The sequence below is a fragment of the Chaetodon trifascialis genome, chromosome 17 (genome assembly GCF_039877785.1).
Source record: "Chaetodon trifascialis isolate fChaTrf1 chromosome 17, fChaTrf1.hap1, whole genome shotgun sequence".
In the NCBI taxonomy this organism is placed as follows: domain Eukaryota; kingdom Metazoa; phylum Chordata; class Actinopteri; order Chaetodontiformes; family Chaetodontidae; genus Chaetodon; species Chaetodon trifascialis.
In genome coordinates, this window is record NC_092072.1 from 8,755,888 (window position 1) to 8,773,931 (window position 18,044).

An 18,044-nucleotide genomic window follows, 5' to 3' on the forward strand; every position below is an offset into this window, starting at 1 on the left:
CTCGGGAACCTTTCTCGTGTCACGTGACGTGGGCAGAATTTTCACCGCGGCTTCATTTCGGTGGATGTTTGTCACGGTAAGAAATGGATGCCTTTTTGAATTGTTTACAAAGACATGAGCACAAATTAATAGCGTTTCCTCACATAGATATTGCTCTAAAACGCATAGATACAAGACAGAAGAAAGCACCATGGAACACAATTTAAAATAATGATAAAATATATGAACACAGTAGTCTCGCTTTTAGTTGTAGCAGTGCATGTGTCGACCAGGGTCCGTTGCCTCCATCCTTTCTGGAAACTAGCTCAGGCCTAACGTTAGCTGTGATTCTGTTTTTATTTCATTGCTCGTCTGCCCGAATAAATGAAAAACACCCACCTTTCATTGGGCGTGTCTGTTTTTAGCAATTGTGCTTTGTTTTCAACGAGCCCAGTCTCCAATGTTTGATTATTTATCCGCTTCCTCGTACGTATGCGGGTTAACCTAACGCTAGCCTCACGTCTGCCTCTGCAGTCATCAGCAACAGTCGCTTTAGCTTTGCCTGGTAACACAACTTACATGTGCATGCAACAACAGTGTGCCTGTGTTACAGCTCCATACGGCTGGGGTTTGTGTATGAAAGCATCAGCATGGAAATGTTGAAGATAGAGCAAGTCATTGTCGGGAGTGAGAGGAGGTCCACATCAGCGGAGATCAAGTCTGAGCCCGCGGTCGTCCCTCTGCAGTCCTGTAAGCTAACATTTCTATGCGTAAGTTTGTTCATACACGATGTGATGCAGTGAATCCAACTGTGACTGCCTAAGTAGACAGGCTTTGATGCTGTGCAGCATCTATCTGTTCCCTCTATTATGTTCACTACTAATCAAGCAGCTCATGTCATCATGATGCAGATCAGCATGAGAGTCTGCAGTGTTTCCAGTGCTTCATCACCTTCTGTAACGCCAAAGCCAAGGAGAGACACATGAGGAAGAGTCACCGGGAGCAGTACAAGCAGCAGCTCCAGCAGGTAGGGAGAAAAGACTGAAAATGCCACGACCGGTTGCAAGTAGTGTTGCTTGTCAAACTTAAATACTTTTTCGATACCACGTGTTAAAAATGATATAATCTTGATTTATTATAATCAGTAGTGTTGAAAGTACTGTGTACTTGTTGTGGTGTTGATTTCCCATGGAGTAAATTGATGTGAAACATTGAGTTAGGATTCATATTTTTAACCAATTTTCTGCTCATCGTTTTTTAGACTAATACAGTCTTCACTTGCTACAAGTGTGACAAGTGCTTTTCCTCCTCTGATGAGCTCAGCCAGCATCAGGCCACCCACAGCAGAGAGGAGAAGCCCTTCAGCTGTTCTTACTGCCGGAAAAACTTCTTCACCTTCACTGAGGTGAGGGCACAGCAGGCTACATGTAAGCCTGTTTTTTGTGCTTGGGAAATGATAAAATAGTTGTTTATTGTAATGATGAATATTAAATGTGTTGCAGCTGAACAAACACAGACGACATGAGTGCATAGAACGACGGTGTCCCTGCAGGGACTGTGGCGCCATGTTCCCCAGTCCTTCACGACTTCGCAACCATCGCATTGCGGTGCACCCCCAGTGCCCGGTAGTGGCTGATGACATCAACACCTTCCAATGCTGCAAATGTAGTCGTGGTTTCCAGACAGAAGAAGAGCTCCTGCAGCACCAGGAGAGATTCGCCAATGATCTAAACTGTGATGTTAAGCCACAAGGCAAAAAACGTGGCCGTAAACCCAAGTACGCAACTCAGTTAGGGATGATTGACAACAAGAAGATCAAACAAGAAGAGGAAACAGGCGATTGCAAAGGATACGATGACTCTACAACAGAGGGATGCCCCTCCAATGAGCCGCAAGCTCAGCTCAAGATCCCTTGTCCAGAAGCAGACTGTGACCTCATATTTCCTTCTGTTGCAGCCCTGCGGGCACACAAGAGGGAGGCACATGGGCCTTCCCCCCGCAAGGCTCACACATGCACAGAGTGTGATGAGAGCTACGCTCGGCTTGAGCTGCTCAAAGCACACATGGCCAGGGCTCACCACTCTGGATACACCTGCCCCACCTGTGGAAAGAGCTTTGCACGAGAGAGCAGCCTAAAGATCCACCAGAACACCCACACTGAGGGAGAGGAGGGAGCAGAGCAAAGATAATATATGGGGAAAAGACTGTATCTTCATTCTACAACATTCAGTTAAATGATTGTCAGAGTATTTCTATCATATTCTCCTTAGTATAGGTAGAAGATTTCTATGTGAATATTTCAGGGTGAGAGTTTTTGAAGGGAGGTTATGCAACACAATTGAATTATGGGGGTTTCTGGATTGTCATTTTTCAGTTGCTTTTAGAAAGACATCCTACACCTGTGAATAAAACTCTATACCAATCTGCACATAGTTATGATTTATGTCCACTAGAAGCTCATGTCACAAGGGCCTTTTTGCTGTCCATGTTACCTCTATTGTACCTGAAATGTTTTATATTCATTGTAGAGCAACGAGCTGATTCTCCCTCAATTGTGGGAAGGTTTTGTATATAAGCTGTACTGTTTCATTTTTCAGGAAAACTCTGTGACAATTACATGGTGAATGTAATTCCTAAACACAGTAAGGGTATGGGATTCTGTACAATGGCACTTAAATGATGCAATGTTATGGTCTTAAATTTCTTTATCAAAAAGTAAATAATTGTTGAATTAAACAATACTTACAGTTCCATGGTGTCTTTGGCAGATCCTCTGTGAAAGTGTGTGTATGAATGGCTGAATGAGAGGCAGAATTTAAAGTGATCTGTCCACTAAGATTGAAAAGTGCAAAAGTGCAGTCTATTTACCTGTGCAGTGCGTGGATCATTTTCAGTTTCTGTGTAAATTTCTAAGTATATAAGTACAGTATTGAGGTACTTTAAGTACTTGAGTATTTCCATTTTATGTTAATTAATACCTCTACTTCATGACATTTCTTAAGGAAATACTGTATCTTTTACTTGACATTTATTTTGCCGATTCCGTTTTTTTTTTTTTTTTAAGATTTACATACAAACATATCTATTTGTAAAATATGGTTCACTGTTAAAGATCTAAACACCCAGTACACAAAGCAGTTAACATGAGCCATAATATTATAATTCATTATGCCATTCTGCATAATCAGAACCGTATATAGTACTTTTATTATATTACTTTTCTGTAATGGAGTATTTTTACATTAATATATTGCTACTTTTACTCAAGTAAATGTTTCGAATACTTCCTCCATCACTGGTACTATCACAATTTGATGTCTGGATTACACAATTTTCAATTCGTACACAAAACATTGATACCTCATCCTATGGAAAAGTGCTTCACTCAAGCGAAGTCGCTCAGTGTCTCGAAATTGGAGCGTCCCGGCTCGGAGAAGTTCGTTTTCCCATGATGCATCTGTGGTTCCTCTCTATCTCGCGCCTTTGCATCAGCGCAGTCCATCTTGCCTCTCGTATAGCTGCTGTCACCCTCTGCCCGCGCGCCGTCCGTGTTGTTGGAGTAAATAATGGCGGCATCGGGAGGCGGATTATCATCTCCCGCTACCGTCGCGGGCTTGAGCGCCCAAACGGTTGCTCGGGCTCGTTTCCCGGGTCGACCGTGCACGTTTCGCAGCAGGCTGCGGTCGGAGAAACGAACCAGACGCGGAAGGTTGGGCACGGACGATGGGGATCTGGCTGCAGGAGGGCCGAGGCCCGTCAACATCGGCCTGGCGTTGAGCGAGGATCCGTCCCTGCTACGCCTGCTCGGGGTGGCGGAGAAGCACAGCCGGCAGAGAGATGTGGGATTCGACTCCAGCAACAGCGAGGAGGTGAATAAGCTAACTATAGCATGGCAGCTAAAAGGGTCATAATATGCTTAATGGGACGCATAAACTAAGTTCGTTTAAAAGAATGGCATTTAAAACAGTTTGTTTGTTACTTCCTGAAGTGTTAAGCTAACGTAAAGCTACGCTAGTTAGCGATAACTTAGCTTGCAAACACTAACCCCAAAATAGGCATTGTAGCTAGCCGTCTGCGGGCAGGGTATACTTCACATGGGTGAATATTTCCAGTTTGATTGCTACTGCAGAGCAGTATTAGTAAGTCATTGTCTGTTTTGAAATCGCCGTAGCAATGCTACAGCAGCCGTACATACACGGAGATCAGTGTCTGTCCAGCTGAGTTTGTTTGCATGAGGGGAACATAAAGCGGAAACTTTGGCGGTTATGATTACAATCGTGGATGTGTTTTGTTGTGGAAACCGAGGCAGGTCTTTGCTCATCCCCTGTTGGGTTGAACGTCCACAGAGTGCTAATCTCGCCGTAATTAAAACGTCGGCGCTGCTAACTTGGGGTTCACACTCTCCACGTTGGAGCTGTCAGCTGACTGTTCGGTGTTTTGAACGTCATCTTAACGTGGGACACAGAAACGTGAGCTAGATGTTTTGACCATATACTAAAAAAAAATATTTTTTCCACCACCTTTCTAAAACCATATTTTTTCTCGTGTTTGCTTACAAACATCTGTCACTCCCATCGTCCACATCTCCCTTTAATTTTGGAGATTGATATAAAGGTTAAGTTAAGGAGCAATCAAAGCTTTTCTCAGCTTTTTTTTCTTGCGTTTTATTTTAAGGAAAGCGCATGATTCTTTGTTAATTGTCTGCATGCTGCAACATATGTTCTACCAGCACGGTTTACACTGTTTGCACAAGCTTTTACACGAACTGTGAGTTATTGCAAAGTGTAATATGCATGATGGGTGACATGTTGGATATGAAGTCTCGTTGATTGACATGTATGAGAGGATTCAGGGGCACTGAGGATGAAATCTCGACAGTGATGGAGTGATAGCCTGTCATTGTTAGGTTACTGTCAGTTGAATATTCAACATTGGCAAAAGCTTAGGAATGCAGTTAGAAAATAAAACAGTATTGTGTGCAGGCCCACCTTTTTTTATTTTATTTTTTTCCACATATACTGTGAGAGGGTTGCATGACCAAAGGTTATAGACACTCTGTGCACAGCTGTACTCTCTAACTGATAAGTGCTGGGCTCATTCATAATGATATATATGTAGTATACAGTAAATAAGAGAGGACTTAAATCTGCCACACTGTGAAGAAGCCAGTCTGATGAATATCATTTACTTCCAAGGTAGTGTCCTTTTAGCCCCAGACAGACAGGATGGTAATAATGCTATAATGCCAAATTGGATTCATCATATTATTTAATCTCCAGAGCAGGGGGCTTTAGCATCTGACATCAGTTGGACTTCACTGATGCAATCCTTTAAAGTGGACTGTAACAGAATCACATGGTCCATGCAAAAGCTTGTGGGTGCTGCTCTACTGGACGACCACACGTCACTTAGTGCCCCACACAATCCTGTGCTCTGTGGTACTTTTGATTATTAGGGGAATTTCATCGCTGACAGATGTATCAAGTTGTTATATTACACACGAAGATGGATGTGAGTCAGTGGAAGTTAAGTTGAAGTGTGCTTTTTATCGGCTGTCGTGTGCAGTCTTTGCATCTGAGGTAGACAGGTACCCGAATGAGAGGATGATGGAGGCTGAGTGAGCTCCAAAGGATCTGTTTAAACTTTTATAGCAATGGAGTTTGAATGTACTTAATTTCCAGTGCTTGGCTGTATTAAAACAGCACTGTTTTAGGGGAGCATTAGATTGAAGTGCATTGTTTTTAATTCCACTATAGCTTGGGTGCTACACTCCTGATCCATTACTGGGAAAATATTGCTGTATGTGTCACTAAAACTTATGCACAGGCATGGTGCACAGGTCGAGTTATTTCTTACAGTTGACTCACCGATTGAAACCAAAATCAGCTTCATTTGGTGCCTCAGCACTATACTGATGTAACACTGGAGTAAGAGTAGAAAGCAGTGCCTTGACGCTGAACGGTACTTGACGCTGAACAGAGGACTAATACCTCTTAATCAAATGATGAACTCAGATGTGGGTGAGGAAAATATTAAGGATAGTTTTTTCTGTTTCTGAGTTGCATAATGCCTGCAGTGGCTTGGGTGAAATTAAAGATCACCACACTCACACACACACAGAAAGCTAATACAATACTGGGCAGACAATGATCTTCATTACCCATTTAATATCAGCTCTCAAAATTATGGAAATGCTGGAGATTTCAGATATGTTAATTATTTTATGTTCATCTTCATGCCTATTTTATATAGAGGTCCTTTCCGAAATATCAGTTAAGCTTTAAGCTATATCATGGCAATTGTATGTGTTTATGGTCTGTAACATGTGGTTTACAGCATACCCATAGGTCTTTGTTTCAACATGTCCACATCATTTAAACATCTTACATTCTGTGTTTTTCTCCAGGAGGAAGATTTCACTGGATTTGGGACCACAAGAGTTCGTCCACAGAAAACATCTGGCACTGATCCTCAATCGTCGTTACTCAGCCAAGTGAAGTCTCCCCAAGCTTCAGACCATTCTGTGGGAGCAAGGCCTCTCATTGGAAAAATTATACCCAAGACCCCCAAATCGGCTCTTATTGGGAAAATAGTACCAAGGGTCCCTAAAGAAGGCCAGAGTGACAAAGACAGCCCAGATAAAGTCAAAGAAGTACCCAAAATGGTAATTAAACTGCATGGCAAGCAGGTAGCTCTCACTGCGAAAGCCAAATATTCAGACGAGCAGGCCTCAGGTAGACAGAACAGTGCAAGATCAGCTGACTTTATGAAGAAAGCAGGAAAATCAGCAGACTCAGGCAGCACGCAAAGCCAAACAGCCGCTACCTCAGCTGGTGGCACCAAGCAAGAGAAGCTGGTGAGCGCTCTGGCAGAAGTCAGGGCTGCAGAAAAAGCTTCCAAGGTCAAAGAACGAGGCGAGGTATCAGAGGACTTGCATGCAGACCAATCCCATCCACAGAGATCTGTAAAACGCATGAGGGGTTTTCAAACTGGGAACACCGGACACGCATCTCAAGCTGTAGCTCTGTCGTTCACGTCCTTTCACAAACGGCAAAGAAAGCGATTGTCGAAGGGTATGGGTACCTCTCCAGAGGTCGGAGCTGAGGCCGGTGCCCAGAGTGGAGAGGAGGCAACGATGCCCCTCGAGTGTAAATCTGCAAATTCCTCAGAAAAAAAAACACACAGAAAACAACGCAAATCTTTGTTTGGGCACAGGCGAAAGCCTCTAAAAAACGTTCCAATCATTGGTCGTCCAAAAATTGGTCGTAATCGCACTAAGCGTGTTTTTTACACCTATGTACCACTGCCCATTCCGGCCACGTCTACGACGGATGACAATGGGCAGCAGCTGCAAGGTCCGAATATCACTTCATCAGTGGGTGAGCTGAGCTCGTTTTCTGAAGTCCAGCAGAGCTTAAACAACTCCTCCACTCCTGTAATGAGTGCACGGTCCTCCCGCGTTATTAAAACGCCGAAGAGGTTCTTGGACGAGGAAATGATTTCTTTTCCAAAGGGTTCTCTGTCATCCTGGCTGAAAAGTCAGCAGAGAGAGGACGGAAAACCAAGTCCATCATGTCTTGATTCAAATTATGATGATAACTCTCTGCAGTCAGACAGTGACTTTCTATCTGTGGTTGACAGCTCCTCTGCTGTCAAAGAGTTCTCATCAAAGCCCAGTCCTGGCACGAGCCACCTAGAGATCTATAAGAACCTCAAGAAACTGACCTTGAAACTGGCAGAGAAAAAGAAAGGCCAGCCCGACACTCAGGGGAATTATACACATCATGGCGACGGTTTGACCTCTCATGTCAAGAAGAGGCGGAGGTCAAAGCTCATGATGGAGGAGATGGACTCTCCTGGTGTTGTGAGGAAACTAGCCGTGGTGGTGAACACCGATGTGGAAGTTCCCTCACACGTGCCGTTAGGAGATACAGGCAACAATGGTAAGGATTGTTTCTTCTTTTTGTGTGTTTATGATGTTGAGTTCAACTTAAACTGAGAAAAAAATGGGGTTTCGAGTCAGCAGCTGCTTCAGCCTTTGATTAATTTTCTGTTCATGCATTATTAAGATGTTTTAGCTATTTTGGACAAGTGTGATTTCAACAGGTGGTCCAACAATTACAAGCTGTTTAGTTGTACATCATCTCAGAGTTTCTACAAATGCTGTTTGGTACAGATGAAGCAGGAGTGATGACTGGGGACAGTCATGAGACGTTGGAAGTCAGCGGGTCCAGCCATCGAATTGGTCTCAGTGGAGCCAATAAGACGATGCTCCACCTGCTGAAGAAAGCCAAAGTCCAGCTCATCAAGATTGATCAGCAGAAGCAGCTCAAGTTGTCACAAGTAAGAATCCAAGATCAAATCTGTGCTGAGACAGAAAAGAGAAGATTATAAGGAATTATTAAATCTGTGTTCCTCTGCCTGGTATACATGACTGCACACTGTACTGTATAGTCTGAATTCACTATGATTTCCTGTGCTGTAATCATACGTCGATGACTCAATTACTCAGTATTAGTCATTTTTGGAAGGGAAAATGCTTAAAATGTGCTGTTTCCAGGCTACTAAAATGAGAATTTGTCGCTTTTCTGTTCTATTGGTCAGATGAAACAAGACATTTAAGGATGTCACCCTGGGTTGTGGTTACTCATTACATCCAGTAAACAAATAGCTTAGCTGTTTATTTAGGAATGTATATTAACATAATGGTATTAGAGCACCTCTTTCATAAAACCTTGTTTTTCCTACCAATAGTTGGGAGAATCACGTGTTCCAATGAGTGGAAGGAGGAGGAGGAGGAGAAGGAGGAGAGTTGGCGTGTCTCCCAAAGATACTAGTCCTCAGGTAATTCTTTTAACTTGAAAATGTGCATTTTCATGTTAAAATCCAAGCAGCATCAGTCCACCGAATTTGCTGTAATCACCTGCGGTTTGGTTCTTACCTTCATCACCTTTGTGTGATACAAGTCAGTAACAGAACCACAGTGGACGAAATTAATCCTATATCTGTTTTGTTATTATTTGCAATTGAACTCGGGGAATACATCATGCTATAGGGAAGTTTGTTTATAGATCACAAGGGATGCCATCATAACTTGTTTTCAACCAAAGATTCATACATCTCACAGTATTGTCTTTGTGTGTGCTCTTGTGCAGGAGCAGCCGTTGGGCGGTCCCAGGATCAAACATGTCTGTCGGGCAGCAGCAGTGGCTTTGGGGCAGCCCCGCGCCATGGTGCCAGATGATATTCCCAGACTCAGCGCCCTGCCACTTCACGAGAGAGAGGGCATCACCTTTTCTCCCGCAGCAGAAGGTACAGTGTGTCTACATGTGTTGTTTTTAAGCAGAATGCAGAAATTAACCCCTTTGTCTTTAATAGAGAAGAGTTGTCACTTCAGTGCATTTTGTATTGTGCTGAGTATGTGCAATGATTTCTAATGAGGTTTGGTAAGCAAGGAAGCGACATTTGGTTAACTAAACAAACTAGATCAGAACAACAAGTAACAAGTTCCAAATTTAATGTGTGTACAATCTTTAAGCCATTGCAGGAATTTCTCCACAATGTAGACTGTAAATGACCCATAGTTAATGGTCATTTTTTGGTAATGGTAAATTGCATGTAAACTAAATTTAGTTTGCATTGCTTAGAAAGTCAAATGTGTGTCCCATTTCCCTTGGACCAGCAAAGTAAACCAGTGAATACAGGAAGAAGGCAGTGCAGTCATGGTTTATCATGGTATGAAGGAAACAAAATGACGGTGAAAATAGATATGCGTAATGCATTTATTCAGTGTCATTCTTACTGGTTAGGATCTGGTTGAAATGTCCAGAGTGTGACACACAACACAAAGGAGGGACCCAAAGAGGACTTAAGTACTCAGTTTAATACAGGGCATCTGCTTGTCTGGAAAAGTATTAAAAACCATGAATTCAGTTTCTTCCAAAAAAATAAACAAATAAAAAAATAAATATAAATAAAAGGGGGAAAAAGATATTTTTTGTTGTCTGCTCAAAGCAGTAATGTTATAAAATGTTTACAGGCTGTTGCACACTTACTAATGAAAAGGAAGATGGTTGCGACAGTGGATGGTGCTCACAGGAGGCTTTTCAGTCCACTATTGACCTGCAGCAAACACTGTCACTACTGCTAGCTACAGTAGCAAGAAAGCTCGTGAACTCACATCGGCCAAGTGTTGATTTTAGTAAAAAAAAAAAAAAAAAAAAATCAATTAATTAATCCATCCATCCATTTTATGGGGGTCACATTAATTCATTTAATGATATCATTAGAAATAGTTTTGTATGATGGTGAAAATGGTGTTAAATTGCTTTCTATGTAGTGTGAAAAAGTCAAAAAGGTTTTAAAATTAAGTTGCTAAACCTTCACAGGTGAGTTCAGAAGCTTACATCCCCACAGCATAGTGCAAGGTGTGCAGCAACAGCTGTTGCTACTGTGTAGTTGGAGTTACTACCATCCTAGAATGGACAGAATTACACATTATTCACAGATTGTAAATTAAGATAGATTGACTTGATTTTGTCCCCAACCCACTCTCAGGTAGGTTAACTGTTTTCTAATCCAGTTTCTCCAAAATGCTTCATTAAGATTGTCCGGACTTAAATTAATTTCTGCCAATTTTTGTTTGGCAAAGCTTCTCTGCTAGTGTGCTAGCACATTCGCCAGCTAAGATATTCTTTCAAACTGGCATAGTTAAGCTTCTGCAGTTCTAAACACACAACCAAAAAAAATATGAACCTCTTCTGTAAAAAGAGCACAATTTTGAAAGCTTTTGGCGAACTTAACCTGCTGAGCAAAAATAAAAAAACTGCTTTGTTAGCTCAATGTAGTTGTAACTAAAATATTTGCCAGCAAAAATATCTTTTGTCACACACAGATTAGCCACCGCTGTTGGAAAGCTATACCCAACACTGGTCGAGTGAGCATCACTCAGTATGAGGTGAGGAAGTGCCGTTTGACAAATGAACACATTTAGCGCTGCTGGGAAAACGGATCCTTACACAAGCTACATTATTCAGTTAAATTATGTAAGTAATTATTTTCAGTCTGAAGTTGCTTTGTGCCTGCTGGCTTTAAAATATTAACACTGGGGGTTGCAAGAGGATGTCAAGGGAGTTAAGCTTCAAATCTATTGCTACTAGTTCTCAAATCCAAAAAGGTCAGGCAGGGGAATTTCCACCAGCAATGGATTTGTCAGAGACGTCCAGTCACCTAACTTTATTCGACAGTGACTCTTAGTTTCCAACACTTCAAGCAGCCAGTAGTATCTACAGTAGCTGTAGAAACCAGGCTTGCTTGTTGGACGAAAGACCTGTAAATGAGTATATACAGTAAGCACCTCCAATCACTGCAGTTAGACCTGTCATGTCTCCTGCAGACTGATGTTCTGGCATCCAAATGCAGTATGTTGCCCCACATCAAATGCTCTTAATGATGTTTGAAACATGCTGTTTGTGCCTCTTTTACCCATCCTCTCTGTGTCTTGCCCACAGATGTGGCAGATGACGACGATGACATCACTGATCAGGGCAGGGCTCAGTGGGTTGTCTCTCAGGAAAACATCCAGCGGAGGAGAAGGGGGAGGGGGAGGGGCCGCAGGTTCAGAAAAAGGAAGATCCTGAGTCGTTATGCAGCCGGGGGAGTCCGTTCCCGGCGCTGTGGACGCTGCAAAGGCTGTTTAGTAGAGGAGGACTGCGCAAAGTGTATCAACTGCCTTGATAAGCCCAAGTTCGGGGGGCCAAACACCAAGCGGCAGTGTTGCATGTAAGTTAATAAAGGCTCCAAATAAAGGCCTCGTTCTCGCTGCCACTCAGCTTAATTAAGGTCCTAACCACTGTTACCGTAGAGAAGTTACAGTAACCAGCACTAAAGGTAGAACAAAATGCTTGCTATTACTTAAAAGTGTGCTCGGGAAAAATTAAATTACAGATAGCAGCTGACTAGTTTAGCTTAGCACAAAGGCAGGAAACTGCTAGCTTGGCTCTGTCCAAAGGTAACAAATGTGATGTTTTTTTACACCGGTTTCTGCACAGAATAAACAAGGGAGATACATTTATTTAATGAGCTTTAGAGGTGTTTGTATGCAGATTTTCATACAGTTTAGACAAAATAAGGTTAGCCGTTTCCCCATTTCCTAAGATTTCCCATTTGTTCTAAGATAAGTTAACCAATTGCTCAAACTGTTGTGACGATGAGCAGTACAAATCACTCAGCCAGTGTGGACATACAATTACATTGAATTTTTTCTTCTGCCCCCAGATACAGGAAGTGTGAGCGGATTGAGAAAGCAAGGATTCAGCGCATCATCAAACCATTGAAAGGTATGTCTCTAATTAAATGATGCTCCTGCTCTGTGATTAATTAAGCTAGCAGAAACAAATGCAATTCAATGACATACCCAAATATTTGGTTTGTTTACAAAATTAATCACAAGGCTCCTTTTCTCAGTCCAGGCGAGGCGGTTGTCAGGCTCTGCGTCAAGCAGTGATGATGCAAATGGAGGGTTCGAATGGGCCGGTGAGGGATCGTCCTCCATGGCGCCTGGAGTCAGGAAACAGTCCCTGCGTAACATCACGCCACGCTCCTACAGCAGCCTGCTGAAGTCTGAATCTGAAGAGGAGGAAGAAGAAGAACAGGATAGGGCAGAAAAACAAACAGTCAAGCCAACTGTTGCTGCTGCTAGCAATGAAGGTAGGTAAAGCAAAGTCACTGGGACTGAGGCTTGAATATCTCTGACCTTAATTTCAGAGCTTCTTTGCAGGGAGTGCATCAGAAATTACCATAACTTTTATATTCCTGACATAGAGCAGACAGATTGTCAGGATTAGTTGTGGAGTCAATAGCAGTTCTGTTTTTCAGCTGTGGTTCCAGCACATTTTCATTTCTGGCAGATTTTTTGCTGATAGAGAAGACAACATGGAGCGAGCTGAAGAAAAGCTAGTCAAATTAGCCCTCCCTCATCTAGCAAAGCCATTTGCAATGCAAACATTTCTTTGGCTACAGTTTCTACTGGTCTCGTAAACATGGCTTAAACTTGATTTAAAATATAATCAAAATGAAAAATTGGACTGAGATTTTAAAGAGCTTCTCACACAAGACATTGTACTTGTGTTTCACTGGCTGTGTATTACCCTGCATGATGAGTAAACTTCATTGATTGTCAGATTGGTGTTGAAAACAACTGACAAGCACAGTGGTTGTGAATCTGTCACAGGAAGACCACATAATCATTCATGTTTAGATTTCACTGAAATTGGAGCAAACAATGTTTTGAAGCCCCCCAGTAGCATCAGAATTGTGTCTTAGATATGTTTGTCTTCTGTTGGAGATCTTGCTACTCAAGGTGGCGAATCACTGCCAGAAAACCCTCCAGGTGAGGTGGTGAAGCATCGCAGGCCCTTCTCCAGAGGAGCTGGGGGCAGACCCAAAGCATACAAGGTAAAAACACCCAGCAGATTCCCCTCCTCGCCTAAAGTATGTCACCTGGTCAAACCTGGGTCAAATTGTATTTTTGGAAACTGTTTTCGCTTATATTGGTAGTCTGTTAAATGTTCACATAGATGGTGTTTCAAAAAAAATTAACAATTCAAAAACACCTTCAAAATAATGGATTTCTTAAACAAATTTACCAGATTAAATTAATTAACCTACGGTGTGAGTAATAATGATTTTAGACGACAAACACCTGCAAATATTTCCAATTAATACTTTGCCCAGGTCTGCATCTCACTTTCAATAATTTTTTTCATATTTTAATTTAATCTTCTGTGCTGGAATGAGTGGTTCGTTTTAATAACATCTTTCAAATTCAGCCTTGCTAATCTTCTGTCTCTCACTTTTCAGTTTCCTCTTCATGTTAAACATCTTGCATGTATCTTTAGCGTCATGCTTTATATATTATAAACGAATTAAGTTACGTTCATGATAAAAAGCAGCCCATTTCTCTTTTTCATTGAAGCACAACATACATTCCCCTTTTGCTGTCTGTTTGAAGCAAAGTGTAATTTTGACAGTGAAGTTTTTGGAAAAACTTGTTTATCCAGACTCCTGGCTCTGAAACGTAAACCGCATTTTAACTGGAAGGTAAAAATAATTTCATGTTTAAATAACCATTTACTATGCACTTTACACATTTGGCCCACACAAGTTTATTATTTTCTTCTGTGATCATACATCTACAGTACAGCATTATGCACTCATGGTTTACAACAGGATTTGTGCATGGGACTTTGCATAAAGAGGGTGGCTCAGGAAGGCTGGGTGCCAGAGTTCAATTCTTTTATTGAGGATCAAACAATGCCTTGTCATTTGGTATCAAATTTCAATACCTAAGAAGTAAATCTAATCAGTGTCATTGAGCCAAAAAGCACGCAGCATGCCTCTACCAAGATCCCGTGCCAAGATCTCATAATGCTGGTGATAAACTGTCTAACGTTTCACATCACAGAGACCTGCAAGAAAAACACTAAGTTACTCCCAGAGATGGAGCTCTGTTATTTTTTCTTTTCTTGTCCACACAGATAACTAATTAAACTTTGTGCTGCGTGTTAGCTAGCCAGTATAGCTAACCTGTATGTACTTGTCTGTGGTCTGCTTGCCACATTGTCCACTGGCTTGTCCATAACCGGGAGCCACGGTGGAGAGCGTTTCTGACAGCAAACATGGTGTTTCAGAATGATAAAAGGAGAGAAATGTCCTGAAGTTGACACGGTGGATGATTGTCAGGCACGGGCTAGCTGCTCTTTAGCACAGAGACAATAAGAGTTCACACCCTGTCACCATTTCCCAGTACCACAAAAATCTTGTTGGATTAGTAGACTAGATGCTACAATGGTGCATTGCTGCCCTCCCGTTTATTATCAATGCTCATCAGTTATTGATGTTTTTATATAGTGCAATGTTGTACAGATTTTCCATAGTTTCTTAATTTTAGTCTAGTTATGAAGGTTGAGTAAAATCTTTGAATGATACCCAGCCCCCGGCCAAAGGCTACAAGAAAAGGCAAACACAGAGAAAGAAATGACCTCCTATCCTGTATGTGTAAGCTTTAAATAAACAAAATAACAACCAGAATAACCTGATGTAATCATTGATAAAAATATTTTCCCATCAAAGTAGCACCACTTTAAAAATTGGATATTATTATTATTATTATTATTATTATTATTATTATTATTATTATTATTATTATTATTATTATTATTATTATTCAGATAAAGGTATTAGCCTGATGCTAACAAGGAGCTGTTAAGGAACCCATAATTACTTTGATCATCAGTATGACTGACCTGTAAAGTTCACCATTGCTTTGTCACGCCACTAATTTCAATGTTGGAAGAGGCTGCTGTGCTGGATCATAACTTAAGATGAAGCATCAATCTTGGCTGTGCTGCATCAGTCTTTGCTTCTGCTTATTCTAGTTGGCATGTGCATTTGATTTCTTCAAATCACATGCCAGTTTGATCAAGCAAACCCAAAGCTCTTTGCTCTGTCCTGAAATAATTGTCTGTTAGTGCTAATGCACATGATTCTTTCTTATTTCTGACCTTTAAACCTTCGTTGTTTGAATCTTTTACCATTCTTCATAAAAAAAAAATCCCCTGTGAATTCCCCTGAATTCCTCCCCATCTGTGATGCAGTGCATGCATACATATTAATATTTGAAGCATCATGGTCTGAGGTCATAGTGACTGCATGTTGTTCCTCACTGATGCTTGATTCATTGTTTTGTGTTGCCACAATCCAAAAGCTCAATCTCACTGCTCCTTCCAAAACAGACCAGCAACGAAAGGAGCAGCCATATTTTTAAGATGAGAACAAAGAGCAAGCGAGTACACAGAATCAGCAGCATGTGGTCTATAAATGTGGCAATGTAAACAAAGCAACACGCAGCTTTTCCTAGTTTTACCCAGGTTATGGTCGGCTTTAGCACTTTGTGAGCTGTGGATTTGTCCACCACACTGCCCACTACAGTGTGGGAGTGCAATGGCAACTTTCTTCAGGAGAAGAGCTTTTCAGAATATAAACAGACATGGTGCTGGACAGCACACTGGTGAGTGCAAAAGGCAGACTTAAAAAAAATGAAATTCTTCTTTACAGGTGAAGACCTGCGGTTCAGGAAATGCTAGTAAACAATAAAACATATCCAAACATATCTAATTGGAGTACCTGCCTGAATATGATCACATATGCATCTTTGAAAATGCACAGAAATACTTGAACATGCTAGGTCCATCTAAACAAACTATGTGCATGTGTCCAAAATGTAAACTGAAGTGCTGTGTGAGCGTTTAGTGCATAACAATTCTGGGCGACTTATGATTTCTGACTTATGAACTCCTTTTTAAAGAACAACAGAAATCATTAAGAGCAGTCGTAGATGTGAGTGTATAGCAGTAGCACAGTGCATTTTGGAATTTCCCCTTGTGGGACTAATAAAGGTATACTGAATTGAATTTTGCCCAGGGGAAATAGACAAACCTCTCTTTTCCTTGTTCGCATGAATTCTTTCTTTGTGGTATGGCAACTAAATCAGAGCAACGTGTTCTAACTTATACACCGCATCAGCCTCACGTGCATTTCCTTGTGGAGTGAAAGGGAGGTGTGAATCTGCAATGCTAGAAAATGTTGAGACATCAAAAGCAGATGATTTTTCCCTTGTTCTCTGCCTAGATGTGTTATGCAGCTTACACATTAGAGATATCACCCATTTTTATTGGCACTTGTCAACTAGTTATTTTGTTTTTGTGATTATCCAGCTGTCTGAACTGGACACATGTATACTTTACTTGCGCTGTACCAATGTGTCTACCTCAACTTCTGCTGAATGCATTTGCTAGATTTTCTTTACCTTTTCTCACTTTGTATTCATGACTAACGCATTACTCAAAGTCAGTTTTCCTCCCCTTTTCTGTCTCTTTGGCTGCTGCCGGTCGCCGCCTCTGCATGTCACTAGTATGAGTGTAACGTTGGAACCTGTCGTGCTGGTTGGCTTAGGCGGTCCCCTCCTCCACAGGAACAGGAGAGCACGGAGGAGACGGAGCCCCGAGAAACTTTACCAGAAACCAGCCCATCCAGGAGTCCAATGCCGAAGCTGCCGCGGCTACAAATACACTTACACCGTCTGCCTGATTTTATCCTGCAGTCTGCTCTGTCTTTGCCACAGCAGTTGCCTCAGTGTCTGGATCGATGTGATGCACAGTCGCATCCAGAATTGTCCCAGCTTGTAACACAGCCTGCTATTTCCCATTCATCACATTCTACAACACAGTCTCCTCCAGAATTGTCCCAGCCTGTAACGCATCCTGCTTCTCCACTTTCACCGCATCCCATAACAGACCTTCCACAGAAATCCCTGCTGTTACGTTTGCACCGTTTGCCCCAGTCTGTGGTGCAGTCAACCTTGCATTCGCACAAATGTATATCATCGTCATCTCGACAACATCCTCAGTCCATACTGCAACCATCTCTGGCAGAGGTTTCGCCAAAGTTGTCTTTTCAGGGACAAACAGAGTCTGAGGTGCAGCACCCAGATGTGTTGACTGAGACATACAGAGCTAACAAAGATAAGACTGTGCACAAAACTGTGCAAGTGCTCCCTCAGACTGTCCGTCCACACACAGAGTTACAGGAGGGCACGCAAGAGGAGAGGCAGGACAAACGAGGGGATCGGCCTGAAGAGGAGAAGGAGGAGGATTCTGTAAAAGCGGCAGTGGTGCAAAACTGTCCTACAATTGATCCACACTATGTCCTTCATTCCCAGAGTCCTGCAGAGTGTGCGTCAGTGAACACCCTGTCGGGGTTAACTAACGGATTTCCCCAAAAGGGCCTGTTGCAGAACAAGTACAAGATCCGCGTGGACTTTAAGGTGTGTTGAATTTCTATATCACTCACTGGAGTGTGTGTGAAGTTGACTCTATATGGCTTTTGAGCACTAGCTATATAAATTGCCTTCATCCTTGTATTTGATGTTGTTGCATGTCAAGGGCTGGTCAGGCTACTAGTAGTTGTTATGGGGTCGTTATGAAGCTGCTTGTTTCCATATTTCA

The 18,044-nt window shown here is 42.0% G+C and overlaps 2 protein-coding genes across 5 annotated transcripts in view; both read left to right on the top strand.

The window, feature by feature from the left end:
- The first annotated feature begins 42 nt into the window (after window positions 1–42).
- LOC139345863 (oocyte zinc finger protein XlCOF22-like) lies at window positions 43–2,731 on the top strand. The gene is made up of 5 exons (XM_070984728.1): window positions 43–76; window positions 593–729; window positions 891–1,006; window positions 1,241–1,384; window positions 1,482–2,731. The coding sequence occupies exons 2-5, from the start codon at window positions 630–632 to the stop codon at window positions 2,166–2,168; spliced, it is 1,047 nt and encodes a 348-aa protein (XP_070840829.1). The 5' UTR covers window positions 43–76; window positions 593–629; the 3' UTR covers window positions 2,169–2,731.
- Window positions 2,732–3,451: 720 nt separating this feature from the next.
- kmt2ba (lysine (K)-specific methyltransferase 2Ba) overlaps window positions 3,452–18,044 on the top strand; it is an 86,452-nt gene continuing 71,859 nt past the window's right edge. For 3 of the 4 annotated variants that reach the window (XM_070984130.1, XM_070984131.1, XM_070984133.1), the window contains exons 1-10: window positions 3,452–3,848; window positions 6,386–7,922; window positions 8,156–8,322; window positions 8,734–8,823; window positions 9,135–9,291; window positions 11,490–11,760; window positions 12,256–12,317; window positions 12,445–12,687; window positions 13,325–13,434; window positions 17,012–17,863. In XM_070984130.1, the coding sequence (XP_070840231.1) occupies window positions 3,546–3,848; window positions 6,386–7,922; window positions 8,156–8,322; window positions 8,734–8,823; window positions 9,135–9,291; window positions 11,490–11,760; window positions 12,256–12,317; window positions 12,445–12,687; window positions 13,325–13,434; window positions 17,012–17,863 (3,792 nt within the window). In that variant the 5' untranslated portion in view covers window positions 3,452–3,545. The remainder of the gene's footprint in view (window positions 3,849–6,385; window positions 7,923–8,155; window positions 8,323–8,733; window positions 8,824–9,134; window positions 9,292–11,489; window positions 11,761–12,255; window positions 12,318–12,444; window positions 12,688–13,324; window positions 13,435–17,011; window positions 17,864–18,044) is intronic. The other variant, XM_070984134.1, reaches the window with a different exon arrangement.